Source organism: Primulina eburnea, chromosome 11, assembly GCF_022965805.1.
Source record: "Primulina eburnea isolate SZY01 chromosome 11, ASM2296580v1, whole genome shotgun sequence".
Taxonomy (NCBI): domain Eukaryota; kingdom Viridiplantae; phylum Streptophyta; class Magnoliopsida; order Lamiales; family Gesneriaceae; genus Primulina; species Primulina eburnea.
The window spans coordinates 5,477,228-5,497,743 of NC_133111.1; the positions used below are offsets into that span (position 1 = coordinate 5,477,228).

The window sequence follows — 20,516 nt, forward strand, 5'->3', positions numbered from 1 at the left end:
AGATGACATGAATAAGTCATCCTAATGCAATTTAAATGAAAAGACTAACAATTACTGAATTATTGTGATTCCTCGAAGATCCAGTATTTTTTTCTTACACATTTGGAGTATTCGAATAGCCAAATTAAGCATTTGAAACTCTAAAATAGGTACATTGTAAGTCAAAATAAATATTTAATCTTATTTCATGATTAGTGGTGAATTATGTTTTTTTTTTTTAAAATGATATGAATAAATTATCCTAATGCATTTTTCATGAAAAGATCAATAATGACTGAATTATGACGATTACTCGAAAATATAATATATTTTTTTTATACATTTGGAGTATTCAAAGAGCAAAATCAGATATCCGAAACATCATAATATGTATTTTGTAGGTCAAAATAAGTATTTATTTTTATTCTATAAGTATAATCTTTGTGAATAAAATTATATATATTTTTAAATAATAAAAAAGGCAAAATTGTAAGTTTGAGTTTGTAGTAAATTAAAATTAAGATTATATAATTATCTGGATACTTATTCTTAAAAAAATTGTGGTGACCGTTTAATTTTTTTATTTATTATACTTGTGTGGGCTTTGTCCCTGCGACTGTTCGGCTCCTTCAAGCGATACAACACAGGACACACACCAAATTCATTCCTACAAGTTTGTTTTTTGTTTTTTTTTTTCAATTCTAAGTCATGTAATCTGTAGATTCATTCATTTGATGAGCACATGTTCTGTAAGTTTATTTTCATTTCTTCTATGATTATATATTGATTTATGTTTCTGGGATATTATGTTTCTTGGTGAATTTATGGTTTGTGTTTATCAAAGTTGAGCTGCTTCTGATTTTTTTTTTTCCATTCCCATTTTCTTGAAATAACCTCAATTTTTGCAATAATCTCACTTCGAAGGTGCAATTGCGCCATGGAAAAATAAACTTTTTTTACTTGCAGTAGAGGGTTGTGGATATGAAGCTGTCTCGCAGTCTTCTTGTCTCCAAGATTATACTTTTTCTTTGACTTTTTGATTAAAGTTTCTTGTCTTGTTGCAATATGAAGAAACTCGCTTTGAAATTAATCGGTTCTGCTTTTTCCGCTTTTATTGTGGTGATTGGAGTTGTTGTTCGGGTAAATATTTTTTTCTGACTGCGTAATGAAATAATTGCTTTGAATTGAATTGTGTTTTTACTTGTGTGGACCTTTTTTGCGTAAAAAATTGCAGTTGTTTTGGGGGGTTGAGATTCTTCTGAGTCATCAATCAAGGTCCAAATGGATCCGGACTCCAAAAAGTCCAAATTCTCACCATCACCAAACTTAGGCAACTCGAAAGCGTCAGTTCCGTTGCAATCATCACTATTCCCAGATGAACTCTTGGAAAAAGTCGTGTCATTCATTGATTCACACAAGGACAGGAGCTCGGTCTCCCTGGTGTGCAAGGACTGGTATAATGCTGAACGTTGGACGAGATCAAAGCTATTCATAGGCAACTGCTATGCAGTGTCTCCTGAAATTGTGGCTAGGAGGTTTCCAAGAATTAAGAGTGTTACCCTCAAAGGGAAGCCACGATTTTCGGATTTCAACCTTTTGCCTAGAGATTGGGGCGCTGATGTGCATTCTTGGTTGGTCATGTTTGCCAAAGTTTACCCCTTTTTGGAGGAATTGAGACTCAAGAGGATGGCTATTAATGATGAGAGCTTGGAGATCTTGGCGAAATCTTTTCCAGGCTTCAAAGCTTTGTCTCTGTATTGTTGTGATGGGTTCACAAACAAGGGGCTCAAAGCTATAGCCACCCATTGTAGGTAAGAATCTTTTGTTGTTTTTCTTTATTGTTTCAGTTCTTTTCAACGTGTCATATTAATTTCATATATGGTGCCTGGGTTGCAAAAGATTTGGAAATTGACTTTTGTTTATATTTGTGGATTTAGATTTTGAATATTATAGACAAGATATTCCTGGAAGAAAATTATATTCCGTTTTTGGCTTTCTTTTTTTGACTTTTGAGGATGCTCCGTCTGATCCGATTCCATCTTTAGTGTTACTGTCAGTTAGCTTTCTGGTTTCCTCTTAATCTTGTTGGAGTTTCTCCTTTGTGTTAAGGTCTCAACCCTCCAATGTTCTGATCCTTTTGTTAATATGTCAATATAATTTATATAAGTGGCACCCTTTTCTTCAAGAATGCTTCTAAAGTAGCAACCTTTTTATTTGGAAAATTAGTTTTTTATTTGTATTATGTGGTTTTCATGTGGCTCCAATTGATTGTGCTTGATGATATTTGTATATTATGTGATATAAAGGACAAGACGTGGTTTAGCGAGCTGAGATTATATTAACATGGTTATGCTGTCACATAGTGGGCTTAGGGCCTGCAAAAGTTTTGTGGGTTATATATATGGTTGAGAAATAAATGCGTTAGCTTCGGGTAGGGCAATGGTGTTTGTGTGTGTTCCCCATCTCCTTTTTTGGTTTGTTTGTACTGTAACAAACAGAGATTTTAGTGGAAAATTTAAGTGCTGATACTTTATTTTTTTTGTCCTGTCAAAGTTTATTGATGCTGCTTTCTTGATGTGACTACTGACCTGCTACATGGCAATTGCATTTAATCGAATAACAATATAAATTTATGCTTACTTTTATCCTTAGAACACACCCATGCTTATTGATCAATGGAGGCCATGTTACTTTATGCATCTCGTGAATTGTTGATGCAGTAATTGGTTCGGCTTATTACTCCTTTTGATTTGAAGATTTTTTTATACCGGATTTTGGAGATTCGAGCGGTTTAGTTGGAACTTAGAACTTATGCTTTAACTGAAGATGACCAGAATGGAGTGTCTGTGTCGAATTTCAGAAGTTTTTGGGGCGCATTTAGACAGTGAGAATTGGCTTGGAGATCTTCTAAATCTCTGATTATGAAACCTGAAGCTTTTTTCAAGTTTTTCAATGCCTGACCGGAATCATATTTTTTTTTCTTATTCTCTCCATTGTCATCATATGAACATTCTTAAAAATAGCACCTGATATTTGGACGAGCTAATAAATATGGTAAAATTAGTTCTACTAATAAGCTTTGGGGTAATATGAATTAGTTCGACTAATGAGCATATATTGGTAAACCAGCCGTATTTTTTATTTATTGAAAATCAAGGGCTAAGTAGCAATATTTTGTTGAAAAACCAGGATTTGATGATCAAGAGGTGGAAAAAATCATTGTTGCATTACTTATTGCAGGCCCAATAATTTGAACCAAACCAAATGTTGTCAATGTCAATGATTCTAGCTTCTTGAATTGCTACAAGCTGTGTATTTGTTTCTTTGGCATTAAGCATCATCACTACCTAGATGTTGTATTTCTAGGGATGGATTTTTATGGATTCAAGAAATTTAACTCGTTCCCATTTGGCGTCCAGGAATTTGACAGAACTCGACATACAGGACATGGCAACTGATGACTTCAGTGGAGATTGGCTTAGTTGTTTCCCCGAACACTTCTCCTCACTTGAAATACTAAATTTTGCATGTCTCAACAGTGAGATTGATTTTGATAAGCTCGAGAGACTTGTCAGTAGGTGCAGTTCATTAAGGGTTCTAAAGGTCAATGAGAGTATTAGTTTGGACCAACTGCAACGTCTGCTTGTGCTTGCTCCTCAGTTAAAAGAGCTCGGCACTGGTTCCTTTTTCCCAGAACTTACCCCTCTCCAGTACGGAGAAGTTGAAAGTGCATTTAGTAATGTCCGAAATCTTCAAACTCTATCGGGCTTATGGGATGCCACATCATCTTATCTCCCGGTTCTTTATGGAGCTTGTGCAAGCCTGAGTTTCTTGAACTTGAGCGATGCTGCCCTTCAGAGTGGCCCATTTGTAAAGCTTCTCGCTCACTGTCCCAACTTGCGACGTCTTTGGGTAAGAAATTGATATTTAAGATTACTTGAACTGATTCTTAAGGGAGACCATTAGCTTATTCTCTAAGTCTTATTACCGTAATGGATTCTTTCGTTGTAGGTGGCCGATACAGTAGAGGACAAGGGGTTAGAGGCCGTTGGTTTAAGCTGTCCCTTGCTCGAAGAACTCCGAGTTTTCCCTTCAGATCCTTACGACCAACATCAACGTCACGGAGTGACAGAGTTAGGTTTTGTAGCCGTGTCTCGTGGATGTCGCAAACTCCATTATGTCCTCTACTTCTGTCGGAGGATGACTAATGCTGCTGTTGAGACCATAGTAAACAACTGCCCTGATTTTACCCACTTCCGTCTTTGCATAATGAATCCTGGAGAGCCAGATTACCTGACAAACGACCCAATGGATGAGGCCTTTGGTTCTGTGGTTAAAACTTGCACTAAACTCCAGCGGCTTTCTGTCTCGGGGCTTCTAACAGATCTAACCTTTGAGTATATCGGTAAATATGCCAAGAATTTGGAGACCCTTTCTGTGGCTTTTGCCGGAAGCAGTGATCATGCGATGCAGTGTGTTCTTGAAGGTTGCCCCAAGCTTAGAAAACTTGAGATAAGAGATTGCCCGTTTGGAAATGCGGCTCTGCTTTCTGGAGTCGAGAAATATGAAATGATGAGGTCTTTGTGGATGTCAGCTTGTAACGTCACTATGAAAGGGTGCAAGCTACTGGCAAGCGAGATGCCAAGGTTAAATGTTGAAGTGATAAAAGACGAGGAAAGTGACGGCTTCCAAGCTGACAAAGTTTACGTCTACCGCTCGGTAGCAGGTCCGAGAAGGGACGCCCCGCCCTTTGTTCTTACTCTTTGATTCATTCCTCACCACACGTGGGAAAAAAAATCCTCGGTTAGTGACTTTTTTAATGAAACATATTTTTAAAAACAATGTAAAATATGTTCAAATTCCTGATCGTATCATTCAAGATTGCTGTTTTGCTGTCTTTCTTCCAATTCGGGTTACTGATTATTGCAGGATTTGTAAAATGCCATTGAAGAAAGTAAAAGTTCATGGTCAACTGATGTCCAAATTTTAGAGAAGATATGAAGCAGTTCTCTTGCATCTGAATCTGTCCTTGTTCCTATTTCTATTTCTCTCCATGTAATTTTAGTATCTTTAATCTGTTAAGCTCTGTGAGAGATTGGTAAAATATTTAGTCCATTGTGATCGATTCTTGTTCGATGTTATTGATAAAATGTCATAATTTAAATGGCCATGCAATTGAAAATGAATATTCATCACTTTTACAAAGGAAATTCCCACAAAGAACCAACAATTAGAGTATAAACGAATTGAATCGAGTCGTATATTTTGAAAAAAAGTTAAAAGCTCGAATTTGGCTCTAGATATATATATATTCAACCTCGATCTGAAGCTCGAAAATGTTAAATTTTTTTGTTCGAGTTTTGCTCGAATCAGGACTGGGGTTTGAGTTCGACTTAAAAATCTGAACATGTTTGCGAGTTATTTGAATTATTATTAAAAAAATAAATTCTTTAAAAACTAGAAATCTATTTATATTATATTAATAAAATATCAAGGTTTAACAAATCGTTCGCGAACTATCAAACAAGATAATTTATGCTCGAGTGCAATATATATGAACACAAATAAAATACTTTCCACCATGGTTTGGTTTGTTTATGTCTCTATTAATGCATGGACGTGTATACTTTTATTATCGCGACTTTACGATATTTATAATAGATGAAAACCTTGTAAAAACCGTTTTGGTGAGTGATCAAATTTTCTTCCAACTATACCAAAAGTTGGTATTTTCCGTGAGAGTGTTGGTAAATTTCAGTCCTTTTTTCAACGCTCTGGAACATTTTCTTAATTGCACCAAACACGTTTCTTCTCAAAATCTCAACTGCTTTCTCTTTCTTTCCATCGGGTTTATCTATATACTCCATTTCTTTTGTCTACCACGAAATTTTTTGCATTGTTTAAAAAAATTTGAAGGATCAAAATCTGAAACTCCAAGAATTGAGTAAGTCATCGACTTTGGCTTCACATGTCCAGTAATTTTAGTGCGATAATTTTTCGTGCGATATTATAGAATATTGAAAAAATATTACTTTTTATGTCAAAATATTATTTATAATTGAAAATATGAGCATGATTGATCCGTCTATAAAAGACCTACTAAAAAATAATATATTTTGTCTTTCATCATTTATAAAAATATCAAAAAACATATCTCAATTAGTCTTTAAAAAATAGAAAAAAACTTGTGTGAGACGGTCTCACGGGTAGTATTTGTGAGGACCTGGACGCTAATCAAGTTCTTAATCATCAGTGGGACTAATTAATCAATTATAAAACATGGTCTAAAAATTTTTTTCTTTTAAAAATACGGAACGTAGTGAAATTAAACTAATATACATATCAGTATAAAAATACAATACAAGTTCTGTACTGCATGCATTCAAACTAAACTAAGGTTTAACAACTAATGTCAAGTGTTCAAACCCTATTATACATCATAATCAAAGTCCGTAGTCTCCACTCTAATCACGATCTCTCTCTTCATCTCCTGGACCCTGATCCTGCCCCACCTGTTGTCATGTACACATACAAACAAGACAACAGCCGGATAACTCCGGTGAGAATAACATCCCAGTATAAATCAACGAAACATGCAATCATATAAACAAATATAAAGCATGTAATCAGGTAACAGATATATGTATCAAAATCTGAAACATAATCAATCATAGACTGTCGACATGATCATAACTCTATCATTCAGACTAGACTCAATCCTAGTCTAGGGATCCCGGTTTCCAAATGTGGTGTTCCTATATCGAATTCCGTAATAGAAGGAACTCTGATCCTATTACTCGATATAACCAAATATGGTGTTCCTATATCGAATTCCGTAATAGAAGAATTCCAATCCTATTTACTCGATATAACCAAACATCTGGTGTCCTGACCTAACCGTCATGGACTGTAGCTCTATCGCTAATATCCCATTTTGAGACATCGTGCAATGTGCCCGTGGCGATCCCGCCACTGTCAGGCACTTCCGACCCAAGATTTCTACACTACCATGTGACATTGTGCAATGTGCCCGTGGCGATCCCACCACTTTCAGGCACTTCTGTCACAAGATTACTCGTCTGGTACCTGCTATCTATAATTCAAGAAAACAAGTACATCAATCCCATCAATGCAAATATCAATGCAATAAAGTAAAGTATGTGATTTAGGGAAACTCAAGTCTAAACCGACTCAAGTCGATCTCCCAATACCACATTGACTTATACCTTCCTTTCGTCGGTTTCTGGCTCAGTCGAAGTCCTGAATTCACAGTCTGTCTGGCAATGACAATATCAATAATCTCATGTTAATATACCTTTCAAATCAATAACAATCTGATCAATCTGGATTTAATTCAAAATCAACGGCATAACGGTACAATTTCAATATCCCCGTCAATACAATATCCTCAGATCACAGTTACAATCCATAACCCATATTCAATACAATCCGTAATCCAATCACAATTCAAATCTGTCTGCTATAAATAAAAATATATTCTAAAAATTCATAACAATTCCATAATCAGTCCGTTTCTCAATCTGACTTCGATTCTACGATGTCTAACATGTCAAGAACATCATATATGAATTTCATTCAATTCTGACAATATCATAATTCCAAAACATGTCAAAACGTAGTAAAACTTACGTCCAGTTGTAGCCTACGTTGCTAGGAACTCAATACCGAAGTCGGATTCAAAATCAGACGGACGGATTTCTCGCAGAAGGCGTAAGGATTTTTCACAACTTCCCTCTGAACCTTCTCTCGATTTCTGGCTGAATTTTCGAAGGAATCCTACTATATATATCGGTGCATGCATGTTATGAGGTGTCACAATTTTCGCACAACACGTATCACCGCGGGTGCGGTAGCTTCAAGACCGCGGGTGCGCTCATGCTTCGGCAGGACTTTCATTTTCTGAAATTCGACGACCGCGGGTGCGGTCTTGTTTGCACCGCGGGTGCGGTCCTGCACCGCAGGTGCGGTCGTGTTTCTTACCGCGGGTGCGGTGAGGCTACTGGAATTTGCCCCAACTTTCTGTCCATGCACCGCGGGTGCGGTGTCTTCCTGAGCGCGGGTGCGGTGTTGCTTCGGCAACACATTCTAAAATTCAGAATAAATGGCCGCACATTATCTTAAATCGTGTCTCAGTGGCCCTTTCATAATCACGTTAAATTATAAGTCAATAATCGTTAATGAACAGTGATTAATTTTCGGGCATTACATACAGTATTTGTGAGACAGATCTCTTATTTGAGGTCATCCATGAAAAAATATAATTTTTTATTGTGAATATCGATAGGATTGACCCGTTTCACATATTAAGGTCCATGAGACAGTCTCACATGAGACTCACTCTAAAAAAAAATGCTTAATGAATATTTTCATTTTTTTCAAAAAATATTTTACAAAAGTTTTATTTAAACACATACTTCAAATTTTTTTGACTTATAAAACATTAAAAACATTTTTAAATATTTATCGAAATAGAACTTTATAATTGTATTTGTTTGATAGTAAATGTTTGTATGTTTGACTGCGGTTTAAAAAATAATATTAGTTGTTTGTGACCCATACAAAAGGGATTTTCTTAATTGGATTTTTTTTAAAAAAATATATAGTGGTGTAATTTTTTAGAAAATTTGTTATAGAAATAAGATGTATGTAATATTTTTTTTGGAGAAAAATTATCTTACATCACATTATATCACATATTATCATAAAAAAATTTAAAATTTTGTATTTTGGATTGAAGTATGATAAAGTATCATGTATTTTTTAGAAATGTTAAAAAAAATTGAACTGCATTGAAGATTGAGATATGTGAAAATAAAAAAAATTATAATAAATCTCTACAATAACTAGTTTGTTATCTTTATCGTTTTACGAAAATTATTAAATCAGATTGTCATAAGAATTATTTTAAACATTATAAACACAATTAATTTCTTTTTCTAAACAATATAGGATAGGAGGTTGCTAGCGAAAATGAAAATTTATTATGTAAAATATATTTGTCCTTTCTTTACATTATAATACTTATATTAATCAATTTATACGTTAAACAAACAATAATAATCAATTTATTGTTATGAATAGTGAAAAATATAAAGACGAGAGAGTGAATTGGAATGTTTTAGTTATAATTTGAGATCTCTATTTATAGAGCACATTTATAGAGTTTGAATAGTTGATAAGATAATAAAATACAAACTTATCTCAATAATCATCTGCAATACTTTATCTATAACACTCTTTCTTAGATGATTATCGACTCAACATATTATTTCTAAGAGATGCGGGTGTTCCAATGTTATATCGTTAAAACCCAATGAGAAAAACCTGAACAAAAGCAAAAAGTCCAACAATATGTACTATCCCTGATCTAAATAATCTAAGATCCTTCAGCTGATGCATCACTATCTTTTGCACCAATTTCTTGAATGTTGAAGTTGGTAATATCTTTGTGAATAAGTCGGCTACATTATCATTTGAACAAATTTGATGGACGTCAATATCACAATTTTCTTGAATCTCATGTGTATAGAAGAAATTTGGTGAAATATGCTTTGTTCTATCACCTTTGATATATTCTCATTTTAATTGTGTAATGCAAGCTGCAAATCTTCGAATATTACTGTCGGGCTATCTTTGGTTGTGGGAAACTCACACGATTCTTGAATATGTTGTGTCATGGATATCAACCACACACACTCTCGATTTGCTTCATGCATTGCAATGATCTCAGATTGATGTGAAGACGTCACTGTTAAGGAATGCTTTACCGTCTTCCATGATATATTAGTGTCTCATCGTGTAAACATGTGATTTAGATTTATGTGGATTAGAAAGATATCTTGCATTTGTATATCCAACTAAAGAAGATTTTGATTTTGTCGAATAAAATAATCACATATCAGTTGTACAACGAAGGAACGAAATATGTGTTTTACACAATCCCAATGTCTTCATGTTGGACATGAGTTATATCTTGCTAAAAGATTAACATAAAATGCTATATCTGGGCGAGTACATTTTTCGAGATATGATAATGCCCCAATCACACTTAGATATGATACTTTTGGACCAACGATTTTTTCTCAATTTTCAATTGGTCGAAAATGATCTTTATTAGCATCAAGTATCGAAAAAACACTGGTTATGACAAAGACATTGTTAACAATTGTGTTATTTCGATCCCACAATTTTCGAGATGATATATAATTTGTTGATATCTCATTATTTTCATGAGAATTTGATTTTTTCGAGAATAATATTATTTAAGTTTAGTTCATTGATTTCTCTTACTATATCATTTAAGATTGCTTTTTCTGGAACTTTGGAAGTTTATTTTCTCTAATACCTTTTTTTTCGAGGTACAATATCCATAGAATCAATGGTCGACCATGCTTCTTGCATATTTTAGATTCATTTGCAGGTTGAATAGTAGCTGGTCCTACGGGGACATCAAATTTTTCAGGAGAATTCTCTGTATGTATATATGATTTTGTCACATTCTTTGTATTAACAAAAACATCATATAATTGATTTGCAATTCCTTGTAAATGAATGATTCTTTCAACTTCTTGCTTACATTGATTATTTCGAGGATCATAATGAGATAATATTTTCTCATTCCAACAAACCTTTTGTTGTTCTTGGGGATACAATTTTATTTCTCATAGATTTGAAAATTCTAACTCATCGAAGTGGCAATATGAAAATCTCGCAGTAAATGAGTCTCATGTTAAAGGTTCTAAATATCTAATAAATAAATGCTGAATCATATCCCACATATATCCCGAGTCTACATTGTGGACCCATTTTGGTTCGTTGTATAGGTGGGAGAGTCTCATAGATTTGAAAATTCTAACTCATCGAAGTGGCAATATGAAAATCTCGGAGTAAATGAGTCTCATGTTAAAGGTTCTAAATATCTAATAAATAAAGGTTGAATCATATCTCACATATATCCCGAGTCTACATTGTGGACCCATTTTGGTTCGTTGTATAGGTGGGAGAGAGACTTGTACTGCACAACCAAATACTCGAAGGTGAGAAACATCAGGTTCTCGACTATAAGTAAGTTGTAAGTGTACGTGAGTATTGAGGATAACTAGTTGGCCTTATACGAATCAATGACGCATCATGTGTCATGACATGACCCCACGCAGATGATGGAAGTTTTGTTCTCATCAGTAACGGGCTATCAATTAATTGCAAATGCTAATTTCACTCAAAATCATAAATTATTTCATCTAACCATTATCTAGTGTTTATTTGTGCATAAAAAAATACAAATAAACATGATATCATGTAGTCTATCATTTTACGAAAATTGTTAATTCAGATTGTTATAAGAATTATCTTACCATTATAAACACATTTAAACTTGTTTTTCTAGACAATATAGGATAAGAGGTTGCTAATAAAAATGAAAAAAATATTATGATAAATATATTTGTCCTTTCTTTACATAATAATATTTATATCAATCAATTTATACGTTAACAAAACAATAATAATCAATTTATGAATAAATTGAATGCATATGTGAGATATTGTTGCCCGTTGGAAAATGAATTACAATAAAAATTTCGCTTTATTCGTGAGATTGACGTGTTACCATATCACATCATTCAAAATCTTAACCTACGCCAATAAAAGTAGGAAGTTGGCCACTATATCTATCCCCTTCCTTTCAAGAAACTTAGCCATTTACGAACAAATTGTGTAGGGAATAAATGATTATTTATTTTATAGTGTCCTCTTTATTTTATTTTTTTATAAAAAGATTATATATTGAATTAAATTTTATCGATGTGTTCTTTTATAATTTCTTTTAACAATTCATTAGAGCATTTGTTTAAATAAAATAACATATTTTTAAAATAATAATAATATAAGGAGTAGGTCACTTGTGAGACAGTCTCACGAATCTTTATCTGTGAGACAGGTCAACCACACCGATATTCACAATAAAAAGTAATACTCATAACATAAAAAGTAATACTTTTTCATGAATGATCTAAATAAAATACCTGTCTCACAAAATACGACTCGTGAGATCGTCTAATGCAAGTTTTTGCCTAATATAAGTTATTACTGTCATGATCAAAAATTTTGGGAGTTTTTTTCCAGGGGTACAAATCAACCGAGTTGGTTCGATTTGAACCTTTTTCGAGTGAGCATAAATTATTTTGTTCGATTGTATACGAACTGTTTATGAGCTTTGATGTTTATTGAATATAAATAAAATATTGTTATATATTAAATAAATATATTTCAAATATTTCGTGTATTTAATTTCGAACAACACTTCGAATAGCTCACGAACCAGTAAAAATATTTGGATAGTTAACAAGTAAGCCGGTAAATGATGCAATTAATAGTACGAGGAGATCATGAAATGAACATTGCATATTGTTAGGAGGGAAAAGTGGTTTAATTAATAATATTAGAGGGTCAAAAGTGTACTTCACGTAATTGGAGGGACCTTTTGGATAATTTAGCGCTATTTTCTAACGTCCAACTGACTAAAACCCTCCATTTTTCCAGACAATTACGTAACTGACCCGGACCTCTACCCTAAACGACGTTTAACTAAGCCGAGACCCGAGGCTAGATTCGTAAATCTAGTAGAATGGCCATTCTGTTACAAACAAGAAGAACATACGTACGCAATCTTCAGAATCCCATGAAACCTTCTAACAACCTCCGAAACCAAAATTTCCAGCTCCCACACGAATCTTCAGCTCCACATCGCCGGGAAACCAGACGCATCTCACCGGAAAATGGGATCTCTTCGGAACCCGTAAAAATATTCCCAATGAGTGAAGAAAATGGTCTGTCTGAAACTGAAGCATCCACTGAAAGCCCGAGGCTATTGCAAGCAATCGGGTCGATCTCTTCCTTAATTGCGCTCTCACATTCAACCAAAGTCTTTGCTTCAAAATGGTTGTCCATAAGAAACAGGATGGAAGAGCTTTTATCCATCCTCGTTACCATCGAGAATTGTGAATCAAATGATAACTTTTCACTCTGTATCACTCTGGAGTCGATTTTAGCCACCAGTAGTGAATGCGATGGTCTTTTAAAGCGTTGTCTGGAACTTTCGTACTGTGGGAAGCTTTACATGCAAAGCGATCTTGATATTGTATCTGGGAAGTTGGATAACCATGTGAAGACTCTTTCTGATATACATGCTCTGGGATTGGTGACGCAGAGCTATGCTATTGTAGTACCCAAGCCTGGGCCTTCGGCTTCGAAAGAGGACATAAGGTTTTATGTCCAGAATTTATTATCTATGCTAAAGATCGGAAGCACTGTTATGAAGAAACAGGCCCTTGTTGAATTCAACGAAGCCATTCTAGAAGATGAGAGATATGTAAAGATTGCGGTGGAACTTGAGAGTTTTGTCAATTTTTTGGTGCATTTTCTTGATTCGCAAGAGAGTGAAATTCGAGAGGCGGCAGCAAAGGCGGTGCGCTTGATTGCGGGGTTTCAGTCCTACAAAACTGTGTTGATTGATGCAGGGGTAATTGCTCCATTGATTAGAGTGCTGGAGTCTGGAAATGAACCGAGTCAAGAATTTGCAGCAAGGTGTTTGATAAAGGTTACGGAGAATTCTGATAATGCGTGGTCTGTTTCTGCTCATGGTGGGGTGACAGCCCTGTTGAAACTCTGTGGCAAGAATGGTGAAAATGGGGGAGAATTGGCAAATTTGGCATGTGGGGTGTTGAAAAATCTTATTGGGATTGAAGAGATCAAGAGGTTTATGGTTGAGGAAGGGGCAATTTCTTTGTTCCTTAAGCTTGTAAGGTCTAAAGATGAAATTTTGCAGATAGCTTCACTTGATTTCTTGCAAAATATGGCTTACTCAGATGCATCAATCCGAGAAATGATCGTTCAAGAAGACGGAATCCGCATATTAGTGCGTATTTTGGATCCCAAATCCTCATTTTCGACCAAGACACGAGAGATGGCACTCAAAGGAATCATGAATTTATGCTTTGGATCAGATACTTCTTTATATGTGTTGATGAAATCTGGTTTTACAGATCACGCGCTTTACTTTCTCCGATTTGGGGAGATTTCCGTTCGAGAATTGGCACTAAAGGCATCGTTTTGGTTATGTGGGACGTCTGAGGATGCCAAGAAAGTGATGGGGGATGCAGGATTTATGCCTGTCCTCGTTAGCTTCCTCGAATCAAAATCATTCCAAATTCGCAAAATTGCAGCAGAGACACTATCTAACATGGTGGTTGTACCCAAAAACAGAAAAAGATTTGTGCAGAATGATCAAAATGTTGGCATATTGATGCAGCTACTCGGCCCGGAGGACGTTAATTCTGGTAGCAAACAGCCATTGCTTTCAATATTGATGTCGTTAACCGGTAGCAACATTGCAAGAAAAAAGATTTCAAGTTCAGGTTACTTAAAGAACATCGAAAAGCTGGCAGAAGCTGAGGTCTCAGATGCCAAAAAGCTCGTAAGAAAGCTGAGTTCCACTAAATTCCGCAGCATCTTGGGCGGATTCTGGCATTCTTGAATATAACACAATACTCCCATTTTATTTTATCTAGCACGTGATAAAAATGTACCAAAAAAAAACTTATTGAATAAAACTATAACGTAGTCATATATTATCTATCGATTTAGTCTCATGTGATACCGTCTCACGGGTCATAATCCGTGAGACGGGTCGACTCTACCCATATTTACAATAAAAAGTACTACTTTTTCATGGAATAAGAGATCCGTCTCACAAATACGACCCGTGAGACCGTCTCACATAAGTTTTTGCCTTATCTATAACAGTGATAATTCTTTCATCGAACAAAAGTTGTCTGTAAAAGGCCTAAGGCTTATCTGATTTGATGAAATGAGTGAATGTTTAATCAATGATTAATAATTCGATTCTTCATGTCAACTCTTTCCTAAACGAACATCAAACGATGTTTATCCAATATAATTTACGTTACTACCTTAGTGCGAATGGAATTGAATTAAATTGAATTGAATATTTGTACAACTTTGTTGAGAAATCAATATCGTCGTGCCCTTTTGCGAGAGAAAATTATTATTTTTTGTTGGCTCTCCTACCTTAAATAACGGTTCCGACACCAACCCTACTAACAATTAGTTAGTCGTGTTACCACTAGCCCATCTACAATCTTTTAGTACAATTTGGATAAAGAATTTGATTTGAATAACCATTTTGTTCAGCTTTTTTTAATAATTGATTATTAAACTTACTTTTCTAACAAGTTTAGTTAAAATAAATCAATGAATGATACAATAAATAAATGAAGTTAGTTATAACATTAGGTGATACCCCTATAAGGGCTCGGGTCCTGGAGGATCCGGGAAATGTCATTGAGTAGCCCCTATAGAAACCGGGAGGGCGATTGTTACTCACGCGACTGGGCGCTTCATGCATGACCGGGTATTTACTTACCTCCCGAGCAACTAGGGACCGGGCTTTCATGCTGAAGCCGAGGGCTCAATACTCGAGTGACTTACTTAGAGGATCTTACAGATGGTAAGGCAGAAAGCGACTGGGCGGGAAGTCAACGTCTTCCGCCTGAACGTATCCCCGAAAATATGGAGAAGAAAGGGACTGGACATGCAGTCAACGTCCCTTATTCTTGGAGTACCCACGAAGCTATCGGGTAGAAAGGGACTCGACAGGCCGTCAACGTCCGAAGGTACAGGTAGTAGGTGAGCACGCGCATCAAGGTAACCCTAGCTTCTCTTCAAATAGCAGGTATCGTTGACATTCTAGGGGTCTGAAATTTCTTCACTCTCAAGCATCCATACATATTGCTTTAAGTTCCCTCTCGACAACCCTGCTGACTTAAGCATCGGAGTGGTCACGCCGGACACCCTTCCGGCGCCCATTCACGAGTTCCTTTCATTGTTTGCAGGTCACGATCGAAGCCATCTACCTTGCTCATTTTCCTAAACAACACTATAAATTCTTGATTTGACCCGGTGGAGCACCCGACCCTGCTCATCCATTTTACACGGATCACATCATTGGCGCCGTCTGTGGGAAATTGAAACTAAGGCGTTGATATGGCTCACACGAGGAAAACTAACCAGAACACTTCCCGGGTCCAGGGAGTTGACGCGAATCATTCAAGACAAGAGGACGCCCCTCCCGATCTTATCACTATGACTCCAGCGGAGTTTGATAGACGCATTAACGAAGCCATAGAGAGAGCTATGGCCAGGCGGGAAGCTTCCCACCATGATATACCACTCGAGAAAGAACAAGAAAAAGAGCAGGAGCAGCAGCAAGAATTGAGGGAGGAGGAGAAGAGGGGAGAAGTGGAGGAATCCTCTGCTGGTTCTAAGTCACCAACGATGGTCGAGGAAATGCTGGAGTTAAAACAGAAAATGAAAGTCCTGGAAGGACAGCTGGAAAATCGTGGTTCTTCTCGGACGTCTGTCAAAGGACGCCCGTTTGCTGAGGCTATCATCCGGGAACCTCTTCCTGGAAACTTTAAATCTGCTAAAGTAAGGGCGTATGATGGAAACGAGGACCCGGAAGAACACCTGGTCAGGTTCGAGAATATGGCTATGTTGCACTGTTACACTGATAGGATCAAGTGTAAAGTGTTTTTGACCACGCTGGTGGACTCAGCTCAGAGATGGTTTGATAGATTGGCTCCATTGAGTATTAAATCATTTGAGGATTTTCAGAAAGCCTTCTTACACCATTTCAGCAGCAGTAAGAAGTATAAGAAAACTGCTTTCAGTTTGTTCGAAGTGAGACAGGGACCGGAGGAAAGTTTGAGGATGTATATCAAGAGGTTTAACAAAGTGGCCTTGGATGTGCCAACTTGTGCTGCAGAGACAAAAACTACTGCCTTCACTCAAGGCCTAAAAGAGAGTGAGTTCTTCAAGTCATTAACGAAAAAAGTGCCTGAAGATTTTGAGGATTTGCTGTCTAGGGCAGAGAAGTATATCAATATGGAAGAAGCCCAGAAACAAAATAGGGAAGCCATCAGGAAGGAAAGAGGGGACTGGGCACCTAAGCCCGAGGAGAGGGGACCACGGCGGGGTAATCCAGGGCACTTTTCCCCGCATGTGCCTTTGAAAATTATCCGAGAAAGAGAAGTGCAGGAATGCAGTAGGGATCCGATTCCCAGTCATCAGCTGTCCCAACCCGGGAAAAGTGGATTTTGCACCAGGCACGGTGTGTGTCAGCATAACACCGAGAATTGTAAGGCTTTGAAAAGAAGTTATGGCCCACCCACCAACCAGGGGTATGACCAGTACACCAAAAGGTCGAGAGGTCCACCTTGGACCCCCCGGCCGCCAGTATCTCATGCTCGAGTAGACTCAAGAAACAACCCGGGAAACCATATGGGTAGGAGGAGGGAGCCGGAACCTGAGAAGAGGAGCCCTTCGTCCCCTGTTGCTGGAGTGATTAAGATGATATCGGAAGGATCCACCGATGGAGATTCAAATCGGGCCAGGAAATCAAGAAGTAGGCGGGAGTGTCTGGAGGTGGAGGGATATAGGAGGAACGAGGCCGTGATCAGTTTCGGCCCGGAGGACCTGAAGGGAATAAACATGCCCCACAATGACGCTTTGGTTATCCAAGCCCGGGTGGCCAATTACGACATCCTGAGAGTCTTCGTGGATTCCGGCAGTTCAGTCAATGTGATTTTCAAAGATGCCTTAGTGCAGATGGATTTGCAAGGGTTTAAGTTGGAAGCTGTGGAGACTGCCCTTTTTGGTTTTGCGGGACATGCAGTTTATCCGGAGGGAGAAATTGTTCTGCCACTCACTCTAGGCTCCCGGGACATCAAGAAAACGGTCATGACCACCTTCACAGTGGTGGACTCTCCATCATCTTACAATATCATTCTGGGGAGGCCGGCCATGAATGAGTTGAGGGCAGTAGCATCTACTTATCATCAAAAGATCAAATTTCCAGTGGGGAACCAGGTGGGAGAAGTTCGTGGAGATCAGCCCTCTTCTCGAAAATGTTATGTGGAAGGTATCCGGGCAGATCAGGGCAAATCAAAAAAGGAGGGGAAGAAACCCAGGGTGGAGGAAGTTTGGAAGGGTGGAGTGGAGAAAGGAGAAGTCCACTTTGTGGCAGAGGAAGAACAGGAAGCTGTGGAGATAGGACCAGGCCGACAGATCCGGGTGGCCCGAGACCTCGATATATCCACCCGGGTCAGTTTACTTAACTGTTTAAAGACTAATATTCATGTGTTTGCCTGGTCCCAGCAGGAACTAACAGGGATTTCACCCCTGATATCTGAGCATCAATTAAACATTCTCCCAGGAGCTCACCCGATCAAACAGAAGAAGAGATACTTTGGTCCCGAGAAAGACAAAGTTATTGAGGAGCAGGTGAAAGAGTTGCTGCAAGCCGGCCACATCCGGGAGGTACAATTTCCTACATGGCTCTCGAATGTGGTGCTGGTACCCAAAGCTGCCGGGAAATGGAGGATGTGTGTTGATTTTCGGGACCTCAATAAGGCTTGTCCCAAGGATCATTACCCATTGCCCCGGATTGACCAGTTGGTGGATTCCACCTCGAGCTTCGAGCTGCTCAGTTTCATGGACGCCTATCAGGGATATCATCAAATCCCCTTAGCAAAAAATGATCAAGATAAGGCCAGTTTCATCACCTCGGGAGGTACATTTTGTTATGTTGTGATGCCTTTCGGGTTGAAAAATGCAGGGGCCACATATCAGCGTTTAATGGATAAAGTCTTTGAGAAGCAGCTGGGAAGGAATCTGGAGGTTTATGTGGACGATATTTTGGGAAAGTCAAAAGAGGTGATGAATTTTATCGACGATTTGGAAGAAACCTTTACCACTCTGATATCTTATGGGATCAAGCTCAATCCCGCTAAATGTATTTTCGGAGTCAAGAGTGGTAAGTTCTTGGGCTTTATAGTGACAGAGCGGGGGATCGAGGTCAACCAAGAAAAAGTGAAGTCCGTCTTATGTATGCCTTCTCCCCGATCTGTCAAAGAAGTGCAGAAGCTGACCGGGAGGATTGCCTCCCTATCTCGGTTTATATCTCGCTCAGCCCACAGAAGTTATCCTTTCTTTCAGGTTCTCAGAAAAGCCCAAAAATTCGGATGGGATGACAAGTGCGAGCAGGCTTTCCAAGATCTTAAAAAGCATCTAGCTGAGCTTCCAGTTCTGGTAAAGCCTGAGCCCGGGGATAAATTGTTTGTCTATTTATCCACTACTGAATACGCTGTCAGCTCTGTCCTAACAAAGGAAGAAGGCTCGGATCAAAAGCCTGTCTATTATGTCAGTCACGCCCTAAGAGGTCCCGAGCTGCGGTATAGTGAAGTGGAGAAGATGGCCTTGGCTTTAGTTGTGACTGCCCGGAAATTGCGGCCTTATTTTCTATCGCATCCTATTATCGTTCTTACTAACAGCCCGCTTGGAAGAATTATGACACACTCTGAAGTATCCGGGCGGATGATCAAATGGAATGTGGAATTGGGGGAATACGATATTGAGTATAAGCCCCGGTTGGCCATAAAAGCGCAGGCTTTATCCGATTTCCTATCTGAGATGATTCAACCTGCTGAGGAAGAAAGATGGAGGGTGTTTGTAGACGGGGCTTCTTGCCTGGTTGGATGTGGAGTAGGAGTCGTGATAATCTCCCCATCGGGAGAGAAGATTAAATTGGCAGTCAAAATTGGTTCCAGGGTAACAAATAATGAAGCAGAATATGAGGCTGTTCTAGCCGGCGTCCGGGCTGCCCGAGAAATTGAAGCGGCTAGGATTATATTGTATTCCGATTCACAGTTGATTACTCAGCAGATCAAGGGCACGTATGAGGTCAAGGACGACAAAATGCTCAAATATTTGCATCTCATCAAAGCCCAGGCAGTAGTAGTTTGTGGATTGGAGCATCGAACAGATACCCCGAGAAGAAAATGGAGAGGCTGATGCCCTAGCAAAAATGGCTGCTTCTTTGTCGGAAGACAGCACCCGGGAGGTTTTATTTGTTTCCCGAGCAGTTTTAACTATTGAAGAAGAAGAAATGTTGACAATACCCGAGGATTCTTGGATGACCCCTCTGATCAAATTCATTCGGGACAATGAATTGCCCGAGGAGAGAGCTCGAGCACAGGAAATAAAAAGACAAGCCCCCAGGTTTGTTCTCTTAAATAATATCTTATACAGGAGATCATTCCAGGGACCATTGTTGAAGTGTTTGAGCGGGAAGGAAGAGATTTATGTTCTTCAAGAGATTCATGAAGGATGCTGTGGTGAGCATTTGGGGGGGACATCTTTAGCTCGGAAAGCGATGCTAGCCGGGTTCTGGTGGCCGACTCTTCACCATGATTCAGCTCGAGTGGTCCGGACTTGTGAAAGCTGTCAACATCATTCCAACTTTCAGCACAGCCCAGCCACTCCTATGAAGCCTATTTGGGCGTCTTGTCCTTTTGATCAGTGGGGTATGGATATAGTCGGCCCATTGCCAGTTGCTCGGGCCCAGAAAAAATTCCTGTTGGTGGCTGTGGATTACTTCT

At 38.1% G+C, this 20,516-nt stretch overlaps 3 protein-coding genes across 7 annotated transcripts; all 3 read left to right on the forward strand.

Moving 5' to 3' along the window:
* Nucleotides 1-542: 542 nt before the first annotated feature.
* Nucleotides 543-5,149, forward strand: LOC140804234 (protein TRANSPORT INHIBITOR RESPONSE 1-like). Of its 5 annotated transcripts, none has more exons than XM_073160107.1 (5): nucleotides 543-728; nucleotides 1,051-1,119; nucleotides 1,214-1,790; nucleotides 3,399-3,891; nucleotides 3,991-5,149. In XM_073160107.1, exons 3-5 carry the CDS (start codon nucleotides 1,261-1,263, stop codon nucleotides 4,744-4,746), a joined length of 1,779 nt encoding a protein of 592 aa, XP_073016208.1. In that variant the 5' UTR covers nucleotides 543-728; nucleotides 1,051-1,119; nucleotides 1,214-1,260; the 3' UTR covers nucleotides 4,747-5,149. The 5 variants fall into 5 exon arrangements, with proteins under 5 accessions (XP_073016208.1, XP_073016206.1, XP_073016205.1 ...); XM_073160105.1 differs by lacking the exon at nucleotides 1,051-1,119 and having other exon boundaries at nucleotides 544-728; nucleotides 3,991-4,782; nucleotides 4,909-5,149; XM_073160104.1 differs by lacking the exon at nucleotides 1,051-1,119 and having other exon boundaries at nucleotides 544-728.
* Nucleotides 5,150-12,537: 7,388 nt separating this feature from the next.
* On the forward strand, nucleotides 12,538-14,623 carry LOC140805326 (uncharacterized). Its single transcript, XM_073161596.1, has one exon. The coding sequence runs from the start codon at nucleotides 12,626-12,628 to the stop codon at nucleotides 14,531-14,533; it is 1,908 nt and encodes a 635-aa protein (XP_073017697.1). The 5' UTR covers nucleotides 12,538-12,625; the 3' UTR covers nucleotides 14,534-14,623.
* Nucleotides 14,624-16,062: 1,439 nt separating this feature from the next.
* Nucleotides 16,063-19,929, forward strand: LOC140804561 (uncharacterized). The gene has a single exon (XM_073160609.1). The coding sequence runs from the start codon at nucleotides 16,063-16,065 to the stop codon at nucleotides 19,927-19,929; it is 3,867 nt and encodes a 1,288-aa protein (XP_073016710.1).
* The last annotated feature ends 587 nt before the right edge of the window (nucleotides 19,930-20,516 follow it).

What these genes read in the sequence shown, in the direction of transcription:
- LOC140804234 (XM_073160107.1), top strand. Translation starts at nt 1,261, where the DNA reads ATGGATCCGGACTCCAAAAAGTCCAAATTCTCACCATCACCAAACTTA. An exon ending in GCTATAGCCACCCATTGTAG is followed by an intron (nt 1,791 to 3,398) that starts GTAAGAATCTTT and finishes TTTGGCGTCCAG; the next exon opens with GAATTTGACAGAACTCGACA. An exon ending in CCAACTTGCGACGTCTTTGG is followed by an intron (nt 3,892 to 3,990) that starts GTAAGAAATTGA and finishes CTTTCGTTGTAG; the next exon opens with GTGGCCGATACAGTAGAGGA.
- LOC140805326 (XM_073161596.1), top strand. Translation starts at nt 12,626, where the DNA reads ATGGCCATTCTGTTACAAACAAGAAGAACATACGTACGCAATCTTCAG.
- LOC140804561 (XM_073160609.1), top strand. Translation starts at nt 16,063, where the DNA reads ATGGCTCACACGAGGAAAACTAACCAGAACACTTCCCGGGTCCAGGGA.